General features: G+C 43.4%; 2 protein-coding genes across 4 annotated transcripts in view; one reads left to right on the top strand and one right to left on the bottom strand.

The window, feature by feature from the left end:
* basp1 (brain abundant, membrane attached signal protein 1) overlaps window positions 1-4,255 on the bottom strand; it is a 34,881-nt gene extending 30,626 nt beyond the window's left edge. Inside the window, exon 1 of the mRNA XM_015956535.3 lies at window positions 4,116-4,255. The gene's annotated coding sequence lies outside the window, so the exon portion shown is untranslated. The remainder of the gene's footprint in view (window positions 1-4,115) is intronic.
* Window positions 4,256-7,142: 2,887 nt separating this feature from the next.
* The window catches only part of myo10 (myosin X), an 80,739-nt gene continuing 65,658 nt past the window's right edge, over window positions 7,143-22,223 (top strand). For 2 of the 3 annotated variants that reach the window (XM_015956423.3, XM_054747020.2), the window contains exon 1: window positions 12,186-12,358. In XM_015956423.3, coding sequence (XP_015811909.3) covers window positions 12,338-12,358 — 21 coding nt within the window. In that variant the 5' untranslated portion in view covers window positions 12,186-12,337. Of the gene's footprint in view, window positions 7,262-12,185; window positions 12,359-22,223 lie in introns of those variants that run through there. The other variant, XM_054747026.2, reaches the window with a different exon arrangement.

Below are 22,223 nucleotides of genomic sequence, written 5' to 3'. Positions count from 1 at the left end.
CCCAGCGATGCGTCAGAGTTTTGAGGCAGAACTGAAACAAAATGGCTGCAGCTCACCTCTCAGCTGCCTGCAGGAAGCAACAAAACTTTATTTCTTTAATGTTGGATTCAGAGACAAACCTGTATTCAGATTAAGTCCAGATTGTGATTCTGCAGCATTTTGAGGTGACTTTATTGGATTGTTGTTGTCTAGCTGCTGGCTGAACTCAGATAATGAACTAAAGCTCAGGTGTTAAACATCATTACAGGTGAATGTGGTGATCTGGAGTGTGTGGGTCTGAAGGTACTTCTGTGGTTCCACATGATCAGTACCAGCTGTCTGCATCTTTCTAATGCCTGCTGCTGGTTGGTTGGTTGTTATAACCTCATGAATGTCCATGTTATCACCTCCTCCTGCTGTTTGGATGGGACCACAGAGACCAGGACAGGCGGTGCGGGCTGTCCATTCATCTGCCCTCAGACTGATTAAACATCCAGCTGGACGAGGGAGTGGATTTGGGATTCAGCGGAGATCACGGAATTCATTCCAACCCCACCAGGGTCCGTATCAGATAATGTTGTCGCTTTAGGTCTGAGCTGTAATTTCCTGGAAGACGACACACAATCTGACAGATGGCGCTCGCGGTGAAAGAGCTGCCGAGGACAAGGACATGTGGCATCGCCATCAAAACTCCAGTGGCGCCGGGAGACCGCTCATTCTGTCGCATTTTTGCTGCAGAAACACGACTGCAGGTCAAAGACAAGTTTATGAGGTGGAAACAGGTTCAGCTGGTGCTGAAGCAGAACTCCCACTGCTGCAGACTGGATTTTCAGGGCTCCAGACCCAAAAACCAGGAATATTTATGGACTTGGGACGTTTTATGGACACTAAAAAAACAAAAGCTGTCAAAATAATCAGAATAATGAAAGAAAATCCTGATTTATGATCTGTGAGGTCATCAGAACCAAACAGAGACTAAGTCGTCGTTCATCACTGCTGGACCTGTCGTTAGAAACCATCTGACCCAAACAGCTCTAATGTAAACATCTAGAAACCTTTAATACCCAGTCACGCTTCCTCCAACAGGAAATTGAAACCTTTAACTTCCTCTTCCCAGACAGGCCAGCAGCGCGAGCGCTGGTGAAGCAGGGTTGGGGGGGGGGGGGGGGGGGGGGGGGTCAGCGGGACATCGTCCTGGTTTCTCCTCAGAGATTCAAGCACGACTTCACACAGCAACGTGTGGGAAGTTTCCCAGAATTCCACCTCCATCCGGACAGATCTCGAGCCGTTTCTTGCAACAGCTCCTGAGAGAAAAGATGTCACTCATGTCTTTGTTACGGTGGCGCCAGCATCCAGGTAGAGCAGAGTCTAAACAAGTGACAGCAGCAACAATTGCACATGTGATCTCATCGCTCCCTAAAACTAAACACTGTAGAAAATAACCGCTGAGCTGCAGAGGAACAGTTTCAGCTCAGAGGTGTGAAGACGAGCTGCTCAGGTGAGTGGGCTGATTACTCCTCCATGCTCAAACGCTGTAGAGAGTTTCCAGCTGGATGCTTCGCCTCGACTTCATTAATGGTGGAGGAGTTTGCATTTTCATGTCATTAGTGGGATAATTATGTTATAAAATGATGTGATGTTACATAAATCCACTTAATTTAATTTATTTAGAGGAACATCGCGAATCTTCGTCTGCAAACGGGAATGTCTGAACCTCCTTAGTCGTCATGGAGATGACGGTTTTGTCTGAAAGACATGAAACGTGAGTTAAGCTGTAAAAATAAGATTTGTTTCCAGAGTTGGTTCATACGCCGGCCTGTTGCACTGTGGGTCTTCATCAGCACGGACGCAGAAGAGCTGCTCTGTGTGGTTTCATGTTTCAGGACCACAGAAAGTTTTTTATTTTGTTGTTTCTACAGAAGAAACTTTTGGGTTCTTCTCTGTAGAACGTTCAGGAACGTTAAGCTGCCTGAAAACGAGGCAATGAGGATACCAGATCGAAGCTCCATTTGGCTCATGGTCATTTTTGGGCTTAGCCATGGCAGCCATGTTGATTTAGACTCCAGTTAACCCCCAGGGTTCAGGCGAACAGCTGGTTTCAAATGGTTCAGATCCAGCACCGATACAATTATTCATCTTTCGTCTGTTTGGAGTTATGACTGTAAGCTAGAAGGACGTGACGCGTCGCTGATGAGTTGTTTATACCAAACACAGGTGATGATGTCATCAACACCTCCACCTGCTGCTGTCTCTAAGAACTTCCTCTTGACGGTTCTGCCTCTGTTAAACGTTTTATTCTTTTGGTTTGTTGGATCAAAACCAAAGAAAACAACAGAAATGACAAAGAACTACAGGATCCAGATGAGACACCATGACCACACACGCGTTTGACCCTCTCGACTCGCCGTCCACCACAGCGAGGCATCGCCATGAGTCATCGCCATAGCAACTCATCAAGCTGCTGTTTGTCTGCCTCCAACGAGGTGAATGAACTGAAAGATGAATTTAAAACAGCCAATCAGCAGCCAGAGGGAGGAGACCAATCAGAACAAGCATAGAGGGAAACCACAGAATCAGGTTGAAGGTATCTGATGTTTGGCAGAATAAATACTCTAGTGATGCACTGATATGAAATTTTTGGGCCGATACTGATATTCGATATTAAGATCACTGTTATGGCCGATAACCGATATTTGCCGATACAGATATGCTGACATTAATGCTTCCAAAATCAGCAGATTTTGTATAGAATGAAAATTATTAAAGCTGAATTTACATTATTATGCACGCACACACACACACAAACACACACACACACACACACACACACACACACACACACACACACACACATTTATGGTTTTGAGATGATTTCAATGATTTTATTCACTGTCACATGACTAAACAAATGCACATCCCCACATTAAAAGTTCAACTAATCTTTGAAAATGAGACAAATGCAAATAAAATCAAATAAAAACGCAAAAAGGTCTGATCATCTGGAGACACCAGAGACTTTTCTTTCTTTGTTTTACACAACATGTTTTTAATTATGAGAAATCAGGATAAATAAAATTTAACATGAGCTATAAAAATGTCAGAGTGATCCTGATTACACCCACCCACACACAATCATCACCATCGCCCTCGTGAGAGAGGGAGAACACACGGAATCTTCTAACGCACGCGCACACGCACGACCCTGCTGCCTAAAAAAATCTAATTTTTGTTAAAAATATAAATTTCATCAAAAATAATCGATCAGCAGCAAAAAGCAGCAGAGACTACCTCATCCCCTCCTCTCCATCTTATTGATAGGCAAGGTGGCATCTCGCGTCCACACCCTACACCCAGTGCGCATGCGTGCCACGGCAAACAAAGAAGCGGGCAAATAACGGTCTGAAGATGGAGAGTTGACCTGCTGCAGGAAACGAGCAGATCCAGACTGATGCTGCAGCAGAAAGATCAAATCAACGAAGATGAACAGCCGGGGTGTGTGTGTGTGTATGTGTGTGTGTGTGTGTGTGTGGGGGGGGGGGGGGGGGGGGATCAGGTGCATCCTCATCCCACGCACGCCCCCCCACCCCCCACCCCCACCCCACCCCTCCTCCTCCTCCTCCTCAGTGCAATAAAAGGAATGTGGTATTAATAATTCATCTGCATCGTGACATAATGTGGTCCAGGACCGGATGGGAAACGGTGTGAGACAAACTGTTTAGACACGCGCGCGCCCACGCACGCACCCTTTTAGCAGCCTCCAGAGGTAATAAATGATAAAGTTGTTTCTGATAGAAACAAGCGCCAGGCTGGTCGGTACACATCAAAGACAGAACGGGTCCAAACGGATCTAAAGTCCGAACCAGAATCTGAGCGCGTGCAGGCCATGCTGTACACACACCCCTTTTTGAGCTCGTGCACATTCCTGTGAATGATTCCAGAAGCAAACTCCCTTTTTAAACATCGGATCCCATCTAAAGGCTTTTCTCTCACATTTACTTTGGATTTTAGAAAATCTCTGCCAGACTCCAGGCGCGCGGCCGCGTCTCCAAAAGGAGAAGAAGACAATGAAAAGGATGTGAGCAGAAAGCCAGAACCCCCCAGAGGACCAGGCTGGACCGGGACCGGACGGGTCTTACCGTGGACTGAGAAGTTCCGACCTCCGTCTGCTCCCCTTGCAGTTTCAGGTAGCGGCTGCGGTGTCTGTCTGCGGCTTCCCCTGCGCGCTCGGCGGCTTGTGCCTGCTCTACGGTGCGGCTTCAGCTACTCCGCCTGCGCGCACACGCACTCACTGCTGCGTGCACGCGCGTGCTTTGTGTGGAAGCTCCAATCTGAAAACGTCCAGAGTAGAGGAGTTCGGATCAGATATGTTAAAGGAGGATTCGTGAAGAAAGTCTTTAGTATGGGTTTATTTCATCCGGAGAGAGGGCTTTTATCTCTGAAGGGGTCAAACCGGAAGTGACTCTTTTTGTTCCTTTGTGTTTTTATCCCGCAGAACAAATTTTTTCTTAATGTTCCTTCAGATCTCTAACAGCCTTCAGAAATTCTCCTTTCCGGGTTGTTGCGTCTGCGCGCCCCCTGCTGTTCACACATGCGCGCGCACGGTTCCGTGAACCTGATTCCAGATAAATGAGAGAAGAAATGATCCACTGATTATTGAACATAAACAGACAAAAGCCAGCCTAGAGTGACTATCCCGGGGTCTCCTCGGGAGAAGCCTGAACCACACCAGGTGGCTCCTGAAAGGATTATTTTGTTTTTTGGGGCAAAAGGGTATTTAGTGCAAGTTCTCCCACTTAAAAGGATGAGAGGCCTGAGATTGTCATATGCTTCAGCTGTGAGGGACTAAACAAGAAAAGAAATGCAGAAAGTCACATTGTCTGATTTTTAAATCATTTATTTACAGATGATGGTGGAAAATGAGTATTTGGTCAATAACAAAAGTCCATCTCAGTACTTGTTACATACCCTTTGTCAACAATGACAAACATTTTCTGTAAGTCTTTTTCACACACTGTTGCTGGTATTTTGGCCCATTCCTTCATGCAGATCTCCTCTAGAGCAGTGATGCTCTCCGGCTGTCGTTGGGCAACACAGACTTTCAACTCCCTCCATATTTTCAATGAGGCTGAGATCTGGGGACTGGCTAGGCCACTCCAGGACCTTGAAATGCTGGAAGCCACTCCTTCGTTACCCAGGAAGTGTGTGTGGGATCATTGCAGTGCTGAAAGACCCTGATGGAAGGAGGTTTTCACTCAGAATCTGACGATACCAGGCCCCATTTATTCTTTCCTTTACACGGATCAGTTGACCTAGTTCCTTTGCATAAAATAAGCCCCAAATCATGAAGTTTCCACCCCCATGCTTTACAGTGTACTTTGGATGCATCTCTGCATTCTTTCTGCTCCAAACATAACGAGTAGTTTTTAACAGTTATGTTTTGGTTTCTTCTGAGAAGAAGAAGAAAATATATTTTCTATGGCACCTCTCAAGATAAAAATCACGAGGCGCTTCACAAAAACAAAAAATGTAAAAATAAAAAAAATGTAGAAAATGGTTAAAATTTAAAAAATGAGCAAAAAATAAACAATTGTGATTAAAAATGTAAAGAAAGAGAGAGAGTGAATAGGAAAGAGGGAAATCAGTGGATCCTGAGGAAGGTGGAATAGGTGGGGAGAGCAGAATAAAGAGAGAGTGGTGAAGAAGGTCATACAAAATCCAGCTTGAACAAGTGAGTCTTCAGCTGCTTTTTAAAGGAGTCCACTGATCTCAGGCTCAGGGGGAGAGAGTTCCAGAGTCTGGGGGCCACAGCAGCAAATGATCTGTCACCTTTGGTCTTTAGCCTGGTGCGCTGCACAACCAGTAGGCTTTGATCACTGGACCTCAGGGACCTGCTGGGTGTGTAGGGACTAAGAAGATCACCAATGTATGATGGTGCTTGTCCATGTAAGGCCCTATAGACCAGAACCAGGATCTTGAAATGAACCCTGAAGTTGACTGGCAGCCGATGAAGCTGGAGGAGAAGCGGGGTGATGTGGGTGTGTTTGGAGGACTTGGTCAGAAGCTGAGCACAGGCGTTCTGACCATATGGCATTCTCCCAATGCTCTTCTGGATCATTCAAATGTTCTCTAGCAAACTTCAGACGAGCGTACTGGCTTAAGCAGGGGGACACGTTCATGGTGGCGTGTTATTGATGGTAGCTTTTGTAACTTTGGTCCCAGCTCTCTGCAGGTAATTCACTAATCCCCCCCCCCCCCTCCCCGTGTAGTTCTGCTCACCGTACTTGTGATCATTTCACCCCACAGGGTGAGATCTTGCATGGAGCCCCTGGTGGAGGGAGATTATCAGTGGTCTTGTACGATGGACATTACACGCCTCTCTCATCCTTTCAAGTGGGAGAGCTTGCACATAGTTGGAGGCTAACTAAATACTTTTGCCCACTGTACTACATGGCTCAAGAAAATGAATTATGGAAAGAAATCAAAAATTTGCATTGTTTCCTTTTAATGTGGAAGAGCACAGCAGCGTCTCTCGGGTGTCAGTGAGCCCAGATCAGGAAACTCATTTCAGTCACCTTTAACCCTGGGGGGGGGGGGGGGGGGGGGGGGTCAACAAGAGAATAAAACAAGAACAAGAAAACATCAGATGTCCAGATGAACTCAAAATGCTTTCAGAATAAAGTCAAAACATCTAAAATATGACCCTGATCTCTTGAATCAAACGCCCAAACCCTCCAGACTCACCTCAGTTTGTTAAATCCAACAGAACAACTACACTCCAGTGATCAAACTGAGAATGTATTCACTTTGATTAAAATTAAAAACAACAGCGACAAATGTCAGATCAGTAAAAACACATTTATTTAATTCCTCTGTGACTCGTTTGTTCTCTAACGCTGCTCTGTCTCTTCTGTATTACCGGTGTTGAGCACTAGGTGGCAGCGTCTGCCCACGAGACTCCAGTAAATGGTCAGCCTCTGCAGCTCAGTGTGTGTGTGTGTGTGTGTGTGTGTGTGTGTGTGTGTGTGTGTGTGTGTGTGTGTGTGTGTGTGTGTGTGTGTGTATCTCTGAGGTTTTAGCCAACTTCGGAACAGCTGAAAACTCATTCCAACAGCTGACTGAAACAGAATCAAACATGTTATCGAACAAGGAACCTGATGGAGGGGATGGAGATCAGATGGAGCAGACGTGACCTACAGGAACCAGAAGGATCCTTCTGAGGCGTCTAAAGCAGCTTTGGTGTTTTTGGTTCCAGAGAAGAGGAGCAATGAAGAACCGACTGCGGGTAAATGAAACAGCTGAATGTTGCTGCTTCATCAAAAAAGTTAAACTAATTTAGGTTTTAACTCGTCTGTCATCAGGCTGAACTCTGCTTCCCTTTAGGAGAAATAATTTAGGCCTTTCTGATGGTGTTGATGCAGTAGAACAGCATTCTGGGAGTTTAAGCTAATATGTTCAAGTTTGGACTTTATGAATTTATTTGGTCCGATTTGCTGCTTTCACCTTCTCAAGTAATCAGATTACTGATCCTTTCATTCAGTCAGAAAATGAACAGAAAACTTAATCTTCAGAATTCTCTTCTCATATTTTCCTATTTCTTTTTCTTTTGTTCTTCATTGTACTCAGAGTGATAAGGGTTTCTTGTTACCTTTGCTGACATGTTTCCACGTTCACTGCCGCCTTCGTCAGAGCAACCGCTGACAATGCTGTGGCCCCCAGACTCTGGACCTCTCTCCCCCTGAGCCTGAGATCAGTGGACTCAGTGGTCTCCTTTAAACTCACCTGTTCAGGCTTTGGTGGGACCTTCATCACCACCCTCTCCTTATTCTGCTCTTATTCTGCCTTTCCAGGATCCACTGATATTACCTTCCTATTCATTTCCTCTTTCCCCTTCCTTAAAATGTTTTAGTCACACATTTTTTTCTCATTTTCATGATATTTCTTAAAGTCTTTTTATTTTTGTTCTTGAGAAGGTCCACACGATTTTTATCTTGAGAGAAGCTATGTAAAAGATTGTTTTCTTTCTAAATGCAGTCTGATGTCTGTCAGCAGAGCTGATTGCAGGTCAGGCTCTGGGACGCCGTCCACATAGGTGACCTGTTAGAGGTTACAGGTGGAGGACACCTGAACAAATACCTGGGAGGAGTCAGGACAGACCACAGATAGCTGGTCTGGAGACCCACTAGCTACAGCATGACTGCTTTTAGATGATTCCTCAAAGTAAATACAACCTAATTAAATATGAGTACATTGACTGGTTGCGTTGTAAAGCACCTTGGGGGGTTATAGAGCCCTAGAAGATGTTTATCAAATATAGGCCATTTACGGAATAGCCAAGACTTTATTATTAGTAGGATGTACTCTTAATGAACAAATCTAAAAGTTTAGAATAAGAATAAAAACTGTTTCAAACCAAGTACTCAGCAAACCTGTAAAAGCATAGGAAGTGGCACTTCAAAATAAAAGCAGAGCAAAGACATAATTCATTTATTCTAAATATTCATGTCTTTAAATTTCATTCTTAACGTACGGTTAAAAACAACAGCATAGCCTACATTTCATCATTTGGTTTTAAACAAATATATACATTTATTGTCTTGATTTTAAATATCTAAATTTCCCTTATAGTCTGTTTCATTTAATGTTAAGGACTTAGATTTAAATTTATATATTTTAAAGAACACCTAAATATTACAGTTTTACATGAAGGGCCTCCTCTCCCAAATCGGCACTCCAAAGTTCTGGTGAGAAACCATAACACAGACGGAAGTGACGTCATTTAATTGACTTAAGGCACGTGTCAGATCTGAAATGTTCATTATGTATGTATCTATCTATCTATCTATCTATCTATCTATCTATCTATCTATATATATATATATATATATATATATATATATATATATATATATATATATATATATATATATATATATATATAAAGTTGAGTTTTAAAGATGATTTGATGATAAACAGGCTTTCCGCAGCTGACACCACATCCACGCGCCGCAGAAGGAGCTCCTGGTCTATGGGGTGCCATTTATAAAGTCAAACAGTCATAATCTAACAGCAGTGTTCCCAAACTTATTTAGCCGCGCACCCCCTTCTATGTCCCAACCATGTCGACGCCCCCCCCCCCCCCCCCCCACATCGGGGCATGGCTCTCTCTCTCTCTCTCTCTCTCTCTCTCTCTCTCTCTCTCTCTCTCTCTCTCTCTCTCTCTCTCTCTCTCTCTCTCTCTATATATATATATATATATATATATCAGATGTCAAGCTAAACAGACGGTTAAAAAATTCCCCATCACTTTCATTTTTTAAATAGTAATTAATAAACATTCGATACCATTACAATTTCCTTTGATTTCATTTTAAATAAATATTTAGAGTGCCCAGTAGCACATAAATAATGCAGTTTAACGGTTTTCTTAAAGTAGGAACGTTTAACCTGTGCGGCTAGAGCGCTCTCCTTCCTTCTGCTCTGCGTAAACCTGAGCTGATCACCTACTTGTGCGTAATCAAATGTCTATAGGGGAAAAGATATAGCCATGATGTTCACTTTTACCTCAGACCGACTTATTGCTGTTTTATGGTGTGGCTGAATCTGCCATCCGCTGCCACACTGACTGGAATAATAAATGCTGCAGTAACAGGACTTGTGGTCAGGTTCATGAGGAGTCACTGGCTGGAGCAGACCCGACTCATGCCAGAAGCTAATATCTTAATTTGACCTTGAATGAAAAATAACCTCTTAAAAGTTTTTATCATGGTGGAGGCAGCACTCATTTCTGCCTTCAGTCTGACGGCGCGCCGGAGTTAAAGCAGCGTGTGCGCTTATTGAATCTGTGTGCGTGTGTGTGTGTGTGCGCGCGCGGCACAGCCGCTCAAGTCACGGCGTCTCGCGCTATTTAAACCAATGTTGTAAAATGACTTCTGCCCAGCCCAGATGTGCTCACTTGTGCACCCGTGAGCCATGGTTCAGCCGGAACGCGTCTGACCTCTGACAGACGCACTCTGAACTTCAGATCTTCAGCGCGCAGTTAATAGCCTGAATGGGAATCATTTCTTGTTATTTTGTTACATCTACAATGTTCTGTGTGTGAGGTTTACAATGTCAGAACACCTGCATGAGACAGGTGTTAATTACAATCTGCCAGAATGACTCACCACCTTCAGATTCCTCCAACACTGTTAAAAATGATCAAATACGGAGCATATCGGCGTGTGCAGGCCAGAGTGCTGAAGCTCGGCGCACTGTTATTATTATGAAGTTAGGGCACATGTGGAGGACACGCACGCGCGCGACGGAACATATCGGCGTGCGCAGGCCAGAGTGCTAAAGCTCGGCGCACTGTTATTATGAAGCTATGGCACATGTGGAGGACACGCACGCGCACAAAAATATCCTTGTTTTCAATTACATTTATTGTGCCCACTTACTTTTTCTTTGGCCCACCCACAAATGAGTTTCTACGCTAATGGTGACATATGACAGACTTCTCTGAGCTCCGCAGCCATTACACTTTTCACCTCGCGCACCCCCTAGCGGCAGCTCACGCACCCCCAGGGGTGCGCGCACCACACTTTGGGAATCCCTGTCTAACAGCAATATTTTTGGTTATTTAGCATATTATAAGAGATAAAATTGGAGTTCACTTTTTTGAAGTCATATTTTCACCATGTTATTCATACATTTATAAATGTTAAAGTTTCCAAATAAATATTTAGTTAGCAAGCTAAATATTTAATTTGTAGTTAAATATTTATTTTGCAAACTAAATATTTAGGTCTGATCTAAATATTTAGTTTGTAAAATGATTATTTTATTCACTAACTAAATATTTAATTTACCAATTAAATATTTATTTTGGAACTAAATATTTAATTTGTAAATTAAATATTTATTTTCCGAAATTTTTTTTAGATCCCAGCTAAATATTTATTTTGGAGCTAAACATTTACTTTGCAAAATCAGTATTTGAGAAATAAATATTTAAGTCTGACCCAAAAATATATAATATAGTGTGGAGCTAAATAACATTGTGGAAAATAAATATTTAGCTGGTACTTAAACATTTAGCTAATATGCAGATTCGCTTGCCAATAAGCGGAAGTTGGTTACCAAAATAAATGCTGGATCTCGCTAACCTCTTTATAAACTCTTGCTCCGAACCAAAACTTGTTTTATCTCCGGTTCTATTCTTCTTCAGCCAACACGTCGGACATGTTCAGAAGAATAGAACCGGAGATAAAACAAGTTCTGGTTCGTAGCAAGAGTTTAGAAAGAAGTTAGCGAGATCCAGCATTTATTTTGGTAACCAACTTCCGCTTATTGGCAAGCGAATCTGCATATTAGCTAAATGTTTAAGTACCAGCTAAATATTTATTTTCCACAATGTTATTTAGCTCCACACTATATTTTATATTTTTGGGTCAGACTTAAATATTTATTTCTCAAATACTGATTTTGCAAACTAAATGTTTAGCTCCAAAATAAATATTTAGCTGGGATCTAAATATTTATTTCGGAAAATAAATATTTAATTTACAAATTAAATATTTGGTTCCAAAATAAATATTTAATTAGCAAATTAAATATTTAGTTAGTGAATTAAATATTTATTTTACAAACTAAATATTTAGATCAGACCTAAATATTTAGTTTGCAAAATAAATATTTAACTACAACTTAAATATTTAGCTTGCTAACTAAATATGTATTTGGAAACTTTAACATTTATAAATGTATGAACAACATGGTGAAAATATGACTTCAAAAAAGTGAACTCACAATTTTTTCTCTTATGCTAAATAACCAAAAATATTGCTGTTAGATTATGACTGTTTGACTTTACAAATGGCACCCCATACTAGTCCACATGCTGACAGTAGGAGGAGTCAGTGAGACAGCAGGAGTAGGGGCGGTGCTTCGGGATCATTGTCCACCGGGTCAGAGCTAATACCAGAGCGAAAGTTTCACCGGCGCGTCGCTTCTTCACCTTTTGCACCGCGTGAGCGTTTCCCCCAACGAACCGAACGCACTGACGTCACAGCCGATGCACGCGGCTGTGAGAAGAGTCCGTGGGGAGGTCCAGGCTACAAGTTTTAATTTCATGAGTTAGTTTTTTCTCCTCCGGATGGAAAACCCAGGAGACAAAGAGTGAAGGTCCTGCCGTTTCTCCACGCTGATCCGGGAAGCTTCTCCAGCGGACTGATGACAGGAGGAAGATGAAGATGATCTGAAACCAGCTGACCTGCTTTCGTCTCTGCAGTGTTTTTAACTGGAGCAACACATGAGTCTCACTGACCGGACCCGGGATTTCCTCACTGCAGCTCCTCTGGGATTGAAGTAAAATCCAGACATGGACAACTTCTTCACGGAGGTAAGAAGTTTCTTCTCCCTTCATGCTGGAGGACAGAAGGAGGTTTAACCTCCTCAGACAAAGTTACATTTCTGCTCTGGGGGTCCATCAGGAGGTCTACTCTGCTGCTGCATCATCAGGATCACCCTGAGGTGACCTGGGGTCCTACAAAGTCTGCTTACTTCTAGCCTAGTTTCCTCAGAGGTTATGAGTCTGTTGAGTTTAGTGTTTGTTTATATAAATAATTAACCAGAGAACTGGGACGCTCCTGAATGTAAAACTCTTGATATGAACAGGGTAGCTTAGGTTATTTAACTAGTTTTAGTTGAAGTGTAGCCCCCTGAGCCCGGTTTGAACACCTGGGTCTCACACACACACACACACACACACACACACACACACACACACACACACACACACACACACACACACACACACACACACACACATAACTTATGAAATAATTTTCCAATTGTTGGTACTCGTTCAGTCCACAGTCATACCCAGCTGCAGTTTTTACCCTACCTAGTTTTTACCTACATTCTCAATAACATGACATTATTTGAACAGTTTTTTAATGGGAAATTATTAAACAATCTTAGGAAGCAGGCTGAGGTAGCAAACTCAAAGTGCAATATTAAAGGCGCAAAACATTAAAACAATGTATAATCTTTCAGTTAAGTCCCGTTTAAATTTTTCTGAATGAATTTTGACTTCTGCACACTGCATAGACGTAGAAGAGTAGACGCCGCACCAACCGCTACTGCCTATGTTTTACCGCATTTGTGGGTTCTATTTTTTATAAACTCTATGGCTAACAAGATGTTTTAGCTAGGCTTTAGCTCCGGAAAAGCTCCAGAGATCTGGAGCTAGAATGGCGAAAGAACGCGTTCATAAACCCGTTCAAGCACGCCAGGACGAACGCACTCACTTTTACGTTTGTCAGGCAAAATATGAACGAGTTCAGTTCACGGAAAAAAAACTAACAAATTCACGAACGATCGTTCAATGAACGCATTCGGGCACAACACTGTAGGTATGGGTATGGGTTAGGCATAGTGGAGTCACAAAAATGAATGAAAGTCAATGGATGGTCCTCATTAAGATAAAAAGACAAACTGTGTGTGTGTGTGGGGGGGGGGGGGGGCTAACTGAGACCAAAAGTGGATCAATATCCTAGACTTTTCTAGACTGTTCCTGGAGATCAAAGACAGCCTTGATTTAGTAACTTTTAGTGTTGATTAGGCCAGACTGTTGGGGGCTTGTCCGGGATCCCAGTCATAATTAGGCAGTTGCCTGTAGGGGGAGCAGTAATTAATTTTGATTGGAATTAAGCATGAGACCTTCTAGATCTTCAGGTGTTCCAGATCACCCACCCACCCACCCACCCACCCACCCACACACACACACACACACACACACACACACACACACACACACACACACACACACACACACACACACACACACACACACACACACACACACACACACACACACACACACACACACACACACACACTAGCTGGATCAAACACCTTTGGGACTCCTCTGGTCTAACCCAGTAAATCACTAGTATTTCCACACCTTTTTTCTGGTTTCCTCCTGGAACCAAAGGATGAAATGAGAGAGATATGTTTTTTTAGGGGGGGTTCTGATACCTGGGTTCTGATTATTCAATCATAACCGTTTGAACTAATCTCTCATTCATGTGACTTCTGTCATAGCCACACCCTGGTGTGATGATGTCATCCAGGTGCTACACCTGAGTCATTGCTGAATGTTTAGTCTTTCCTTTTGGGATCTGCAGGTGACGATGGGATTGCAGTGGAAGATTTTAAAACACTACAGCACTTAGAAACTGCTCTGCCTTCCTGGTTGAAGGACTCCTTGCGCTCCGATTGGTGCTCCGGCATTTTTTAAATCCAGAGGGGAATTCAGTGGAATGAGAAGCCAAAGGTCACGGGACTGTCTGCGTCAAGTGGGTGCCGGTGTGAGCGCTCAGGAGGCGTAAAGCAAACACTATGAGGTTTGAGACTTTTACCTCCTGCCAGTCCCGTTCCTACAGTACCTCCGCTGCTTCCCAGGAATACTGACACAAACCGGACTTTTCCCAGCGCCAGAAGCAGCCGGGCGCACAATGTTCTCAAATGTCATCCTGCCTGCGTTCGGCAGCCAGCTAATCACAGCTCAGACAAAGAGGCCACTCTGTAAGAAAAAGGCCGTTTGACATGGAAAGTAAAGAGGAATCTGAGTTAAACGCAAAGAATCTCATCCGGAAGCTTTAACTTTCATGACTGCAGAAAAACATCATTAACTGTGAAACTCTTCCAGACACAAACTGGGTTTGGTTTTGTTCAGTTTTTCCAAATTCTGTCTTTAGGTAATTATCCGAATTACATCGGACAGGTTTCCTCTTCAGCATTCGGACGCTAGCGCTGCACGGCGTTAGGAAAACTTGAGGGAAGTTTGAATGATGAAAGGATGAGTGGCAGCAAACTTGTGTTCCTTCTGGCTGAGAGCGGCTGGCTCCATTGTGTTGGAGTCCTGTTTGGATTTAGAGGTTTTCTTCCTGCAGGTTTTAGGGAGTTTGTTACAAGTTCTTGGAAGGTTTTGTTGTTTGTGGCACCTGAACGTTCTCTAATCCCAACCCGAGGATTGCTCCGAGCTGTGACCAACAGCATTGTCTAAACCATTGCCAAAGAGTCTCAAACACGCGGAGCCTCGCTCCGGTTTTGTTGGAATTAAGATTTCTGAGATAATTGATCTCCGAGGTGGAAGTGGGACATGAGGGAGACGAGTTTGGGAGGAGATGGAGACTGACGAGGTGTTGCACTTGTATCAAATACTCAGTTTTTTTTGTGTATTTATAAAAAAAATATGTGGGATAAAATCTTCCTTTCATGCAAAATCTTTCATAAAAGGTATTTTTCTGTAGATTAAACCAGAACTGACTGTTTGGACTCGGGTGCTGCAGTCAGCTGATCAGGGACAACCCTGTGAGCAACAACAGGAAGTGATGGCTTCTGCGGTTTGCTGCTATCAGGATGGGATCTCCTGCAGACTGTAGGTGGTTCTCTGGTGATGGCATCACTGATGAGTCTGGACCAATCAGAAGAGACTTAGCGGTGTGTGTTCTGATGCTGCTGGCCTCACAGACCTCTGATAGTGTTGGCTTTAACTTGGTTCTACCATCTGACGCGTTAGAGCCGTCCTGCTGTGGGCGTCAAACGTCTCAGCTGCAGGACACTTAAAGACACCATTTGACCCACTAGCCCGAGGAACGTAAATGCTTCTAGCTTCAAGGAATGTGTCCTTTTCTCCACTCGGCCTCTCCTACATCATCGACTGTGTGTGTGTGTGTGTGTGTGTGTGTGTGTGTGTGTGTGTGTGTGTGTGTGTGTGTGTGTGTGTGTGTGTGTGTGTGTGTGTGCGCGCGCGTGTGTGTGTGTGTAGGCTCCTCTGAAGTTTGTCCACCACACTTTCTCCTCAAACTGAAAGTTGTTGTGAACAGAGACATATTGTCCCTCAGAATAAAGGACACAGACATGTCCTACTGGTCTGTAATTACTGAGCTGCAGCAGAACCAGAGCCGGTTCTATGAATAGTCCAACCACAAACCCACCAGGTCTGTCCCTGGGTTCTCCTGGTTTCACAGAACTTTTTAACAACGATTCTGCAGCTTTTGGGTCTGCGACTGGATGAATTTGTTCTGCTGGGTTCTGTTGGTGTTTCTGAACCTTTGATGTGGGAGACGAGCGGGCGGGACGAGGCGGGTATCATCAGGACTCACAGGGCTCATTGGTGGCCCGTGATTGGCCGGTTTCCGGTTTGATTCTGTCCAATGAGGAGTCAGGAGAGGACAGGTTTGCTCTCAGGCACCGGCCCCTGGTGCGTGCGTGCGTGCGTGCTTGCGTGTGTGTGTGTGTGTGTGTGTGTGTGTGTGTGTTGACTCAGTGGGTCCGTTGGTTGGTTTATGTTTGAAGTGGAGGGCGTGGAGTTTAGTATGCTTTGTCTCCACCAATCAGAGAGCAGCTGAGGCTCAGGTGTGTTTGTAGTGATCACAGTGTTGGCAACTGTAAAAAGAACCAGGTCAAAGGTCAACAGAAGGTGTTTTTATCTGGTTTGGTGCTTTAATGTTATTATGGTCTGTAGATGCTGCTGATCTAAGCTCCTCACCCACTGGGTGAAACTTTCAGACGGTGACTGTTAGATCAACGTCTGCGACTCATTAACCTTGGAGTCCTTTCAAGATGGCTTCCACAGCGATTATAAGAACTTGTTTACTTTTACAGCTGTTTGGTTGTGCTGGGACGCTGGTTCAACAACAGCAAACTTCTGTTCTAAACTCCAGCTAGTCTGAGATGTTTATGAAAGGATCTTCCTGTTTTAGAGCTAAATGTTTGTCGTCTGACATCACAGGTATGTTTATGACCGTGACAGGTGTGTTTGTCTCACTGTGAGTCAGACAAGTTGATGTTTGGGTGAGAAGATCCAAGTTCCTGGTCCAGATTGGCTGATCTGGGTTCAGTTATGTCTGAACTAAAAATAAACCCACCAGGACCACGGCTCCTGAAACCAGTAAAGTTTTCTTCTCCTCCCAGAACCCTCAGCTGTGTTTCTCATTAAACCCGTAAAACGGTAACCGCTCAATCATGGATGTTAATCGGACCTGCCGCGACAAAGGCGGGACCCCTCCCCCGTTCTCAGAAGGCCTGTTCTGATGTTGAAACGTGAGACCGGTGGAGCCGCCGGAGGGCGGGCAGGAATTTAAACAGCTTGCAGATTTTAGTCGTTTATATTCCTCTGGTTCTTGAAGGAGAACCGCTGCTTTTCTAGAGCCGGAGCAGCTGAAGTCGTTCCTGTTTCTGAGTAAATCTGTGAGGATCTGAAGATCGGAGCAGATTGCTAACAGGCGTTTGTGTCTGCCAGCCGAACGTCTCATGACCTGCTGAGTTAAACGTGATCTCGTGATGAAACAACTAGGTGTTTGTCTGCAGAACAGAAAGTTCTCATTTACAAATGCACAATAATTTGTTTTCCTGGACTGATTTTCTTTTGATTTCCTGGCATCGTTCGCAGCAGCAGTTTGTTTCTGATGTTTGGGTCAGACTCCGGGTTGGACCAGAGGCTGGACACCTCCTAAATGTTCCTCCATGGCCCTCATCAGCTGCTCTGAAGGCTCTTCATGACTAGAGCCCTAAGACATTCTCGTTATTACAATAAAAACATAAAATACTTTTTTCTTCATAAATGTTGCACAGCTCAAGCCCGGCTTCAACCAGACTCCTGCTGTTGTGTCCTTGGGCAAGACACTCAACTCCTTTTGCCTACTGGTGGTGGTCGGAGGGACCAGCGGCGCCTCGCCTTTGTTAGTGCCTCCAGTGTAGCTGTGGCTACATCGTAGCTCATCACCACCAGTGTTTTGGGGAGCGCTTTGGAGGGCTGTAGAGCCCTAAGAAGGCGCTACACAAATACAGGTTATTTACTCTTTATTCAGATTTTATATTTTTTTATTACCGTTTGAATGTTTGACTCCGCCCCCCGGCGCTCCGTGTCAGGTCTAAAACAGCGTCTGGTGAAATTCAAAACTGTCGTGAAGTTTTTCCCAAACTAGTAAAAGAATCATTTGTCTCTTTGGAGTTGAGTCACTTTTTCTCCAAGGCTAGAACAGAAATGTCCTTGTGCCTTACCACGGAAGGCCGGAATCTTATTTATGGAATCATTTTTATATTTATGAGGTAAAATTTAAAGGAGCTGCTGTTTTTTTTACATCGTTGTTAAAATAACAGATAACAGGAATGTGTGTGTGTGTGCGTGTGTGCGTGCGTGCATATGTGTGGTAAAGGCTGAACCCATCACACGATGATTAATAATTTGTTCTCCAAACATAAATAAGCATAAACTCTAGAATCTTTAACCTTTCTGGTTACAATGGCTTTTATCTACAGACGGCTTTTCTACTGTACCATGTTCAGCGCCTTGGGCTTCCTGACAGGGTTGCGGAAGGCGCTTTATAAATAAAGCTTTGATTGATTGATTACAGACAGAAATAGGAAGTAGTTTCAGCCCAACTCTGAAAATCTTTATTATGAAAAAAAAATTCTCCTCAATATGAAACTTTTTTCTGCTTTTTTTTAAAGCAAAAAGTTCTAAATGTGTAACTAAGACATCATCTATCGAGTTTCATCTGCAGGAAAATGAAAACAAAGTTCAAAATAAATTAAATCAAGTCTGACTTCCTGTTCAGCACCTGGGATGTACATGCAAACTTAAGCTGAAAGGCAGGAAATCTTTTTTTGTTGTTGCTCCAGCGCTGGTTTTTCTCCTTTTGAACTTGTTTAAATGGATTCGTAGATCCAAACCTCCGGATTCAGCAGAAGGATTTAATTAGTTTTATTTGGCTTTTGATTTCCTGCCCTCCTGCTTCCTTCCTCTTAGCTCTTAGCTTCCTGTCAGACATTTCTGAACATTCCTTTGGATCCGGACACTTCCCGAATCCTCACTCTGTCCAACTTTCTCCGTTTGAAGTCCATGCTCATCTTCATCACACCACTGATGACTCTGGTGGAGGTCAGGACCAGAAACACGTCGTCTCTCCTCCCGTGTTCTCCACACCGGCCTGATGGATATTATCCTGCTCCTGCAGAGAGAAAGTTGCTCTGACGTTTATCCCTTCATGTCCGAGGGTAGTCGGCTTCCCTGGTGGAGAAATGCTCCATAAAAACCAGGCCCAGAAGGTTCTGGATCTGATCCGGTTTGGGTGATGAGGTGTCTGTTTGCTGCAGGAGGAAACGGAGAAACATGAGAAAAACAATTCCTGTAGTTAATCTGGTGTTGGTTTGATTAATATATCTATTAAAACATTAAACTCCTTTAAATGAGCTGAGGTGATGATTCTGACACGGTGGTACCGGGTTAGCCTGGATAACCAGCTAGTTACCCGACCAGCACTCCGTCTCCAGCTCAGGTGATGTCCTGCAGAAATGAAAGGGTTTAATGATCTGGTTACCATCTGAGTCCTGATGATAAAACTCCAGACGGATGTCGTTCCCATCGGAGGCTTTTAGAAAATTCTGTTGTGTTTCAGATCAGATCTGAGAAACACCCCAGTTTTTATCTGATTCTTTGTGAAGCAGCTTCCTGGAAAACCCCCGTTTACACACACACACACACACACACACACACACACACACACACACACACACACACACACACACACACGCACACGCACACGCACACGCACACGCACACACACACACACACACACACACACACACACACACACACACACACACACACACACTAAACCCCAAACATCCATTAGCAGTAATTAGCCGTCGTTAGCCTGTGAGAGCGCCGCTCATCTCCTTGTGGGTTCATCACAACTTTTTTTATTTACATGATTAGAGATGAGAGTCGGGTCGTTCAGGGTCAGACTTAGCGGGCTCACATACGTTTTCTGTGCAGCTTTGACCCAAAAGGCAGTCGGACCGTCTGGTTCTGTTGGGTTCCTGATGGTTCCTGCAAATCTGAAGATAACTTTCGGCCTGTTTGGCTTTAATCTTTAAACATTTCTCTGGTTTCTGTGGCAGTGTGGGTCCTCTTGGGGGGGGGGGTATGGCATGACATCATGAATTCTTTCAAAGTGAAATTGTGATTTTATAATAATTATTTTTTCTTAACTACTTTGTTTTTAAACCATCACTGAAAGATGTTAAAACATCAGTAAATGTAAATAGCTACAGCTAATGATTTACATCCTCATGCTAATAATGCTAATGTGTGAGCTTAGCTGCTAGTTAACTGAATCAACTTACTTTTTAGTCATGCTAACAGGCTAAAGCTAAACCTGCTTTGTTTCTATGCAAACACACAAGAGCGATCAGGCTCGGTGTGTTGCATCTAAAATGGTCCGTGTGGAAACGTGCTCTGATAGAGCATGACGCTTCATTTAGATTTCTGTCATTTTTGGGTAATTCAGTCCTTCTTTCTGGTAAACTGCAGGAACATTTTAATAAAAAATGTCTGATTTTGTGTTTGGACTAGGGCTGCACAATATATCGCAAATATATTGTTATCGCGATATCAGCATGCACAATATGCATATCGCAAAGAACAGATAAATATCGTAACGAATGGTCAGCTCAAATGTTTGCTACACATAATGCATTCTGTCAATGAAACAGAAGCATGATGTTTTTTAACTAAATGGAGCTCTTCACCCATTTGGCCAAATTGGGTGGGTTCTCATAGGTCAGATGCCCGTCCCCGAGGCGGACAGCACTTAATTTAGATGGTTAGCAAACACCAGAGTTAGATTTGTTCTGCTCTTTCTGCTGATTCTACTTTTCCCGGGATCCACTGATGACCTTTTCTTGTTCATTTTCTTTTTCCCTTTCCTCACATATTTTGCTTTTCTCATTTTTATTATTTTCTTTGTTTTGTTTTTATTATTTTTGTTGTTGAGTTTATCGCAAGTAATATCGTCATCGCAATATTAATTATTGTTATCGCAAATCGCAGGTTTTCCTAATATCGTGCAGCCCTAGTTTGGACACAAAGTCTAGTCTTTCCCTTTCAACCGGAGACAGAAGTAGAACATCTGATTCAATTCAATTCAATTCAAAAATACTTTATTAATCCCAGAGGGAATGTTATCTGCTCTTCCTCCTCATCTCTAAATATACGTAGATAACAGGAAGTGATGATGTCATCAGGAGGGGACGGTGGTATTGGAAGATATAAGAGCTCTAATAAACAAAAATATCGACCCCCTTGGGGATCAGATTATTTCCAGTTGTTCCCACTAGCAGACCAGGATGTTGGTGGTGGACGATGATGTTTTTGCCTGTTTTCCTGTGTGCTGGTTTATTTAGACACCTCCTGAAATACTGAACAGGACAATGAAAATCTTCCTTGGGTGTTTAGAGCCAAGCAGATTCAAGATGGCTGCCACAACTAATTATTTATATTTCCTTAGATGTTGGTTTAAAGCTCTGGGATGCTTGGATTGGATGTTTTCAGCCAATCAGATGAATCTGATAAAAATGGTGACCGAAAGGACAACACCAGCTGGAGTCTTGACTTTTATCACAGCTTTAGCTTGATTTGCTGCAGTGTTTTTCATCAGCCCTCGTTTAGCTGATGTTTATCTGTCCTGAGATCAGATGTGAGCGAGAGGGTTGCAGGTTCAAATCCCAGCATGTTCTCCCCATGCATGTGAGGATTTTCTCCAGTTTCCTCCCACAGACCAAAGCTTTTCATGTCAGGTAGACTCCAGCTGTCCCTGGGTGTGACTGATGGTGTCCCTGTGATGCACTGGAGACCTGTCCAGGTGTCCCCACCTCTCACGCTACTTAAAATGCTAAAGATTTAAATAAATTACTTTAAACAAAGCATTTCTGTTTCTAGCTGATGACTCTTGTTTTAAATCATATTTTGGTTGTTTTTATTCTTTTTTTCATAAGAAAATGTCCCCCGCCAGAGTGCCTTTAGGCAAGCTTTTCAAACTGAGCATATTTGGAGTTACTGAGTTCATTTTTGGTTCTCCGTTGTTGCTGAGCTGCACTGATTTGAGACATTTTGGTTCATGGTGATAAAATCTGCTTGTTGACACAGTTCCTCCCTGCTCCAACTTCTTCATGAGCCAAAACCATCAGAACCAGTGATGGTTGCTAGGAAACACACTCGGTGACCTGATGGTCATTAAAAGTTCAAATGTAAATGTTTTAATCCAACATGAGAAAGTCTTGGTCTCATCTTTAGGTTTTACGTTGATGGAGGACTGGACACCCCTGGTCTCCGGTGGGAACACTGGGATTTACGGGTCGGCTTCTGACTCCTTCACAATAAAAGCTTCTAATTTGGACCAGGAGTAAATCTC

The sequence above is a fragment of the Nothobranchius furzeri genome, chromosome 11, assembly GCF_043380555.1.
Source record: "Nothobranchius furzeri strain GRZ-AD chromosome 11, NfurGRZ-RIMD1, whole genome shotgun sequence".
NCBI lineage: Eukaryota > Metazoa > Chordata > Actinopteri > Cyprinodontiformes > Nothobranchiidae > Nothobranchius > Nothobranchius furzeri.
Note: the sequence above shows the minus strand (reverse complement) of the source record. Positions and strands in the feature narration are given on the sequence as shown.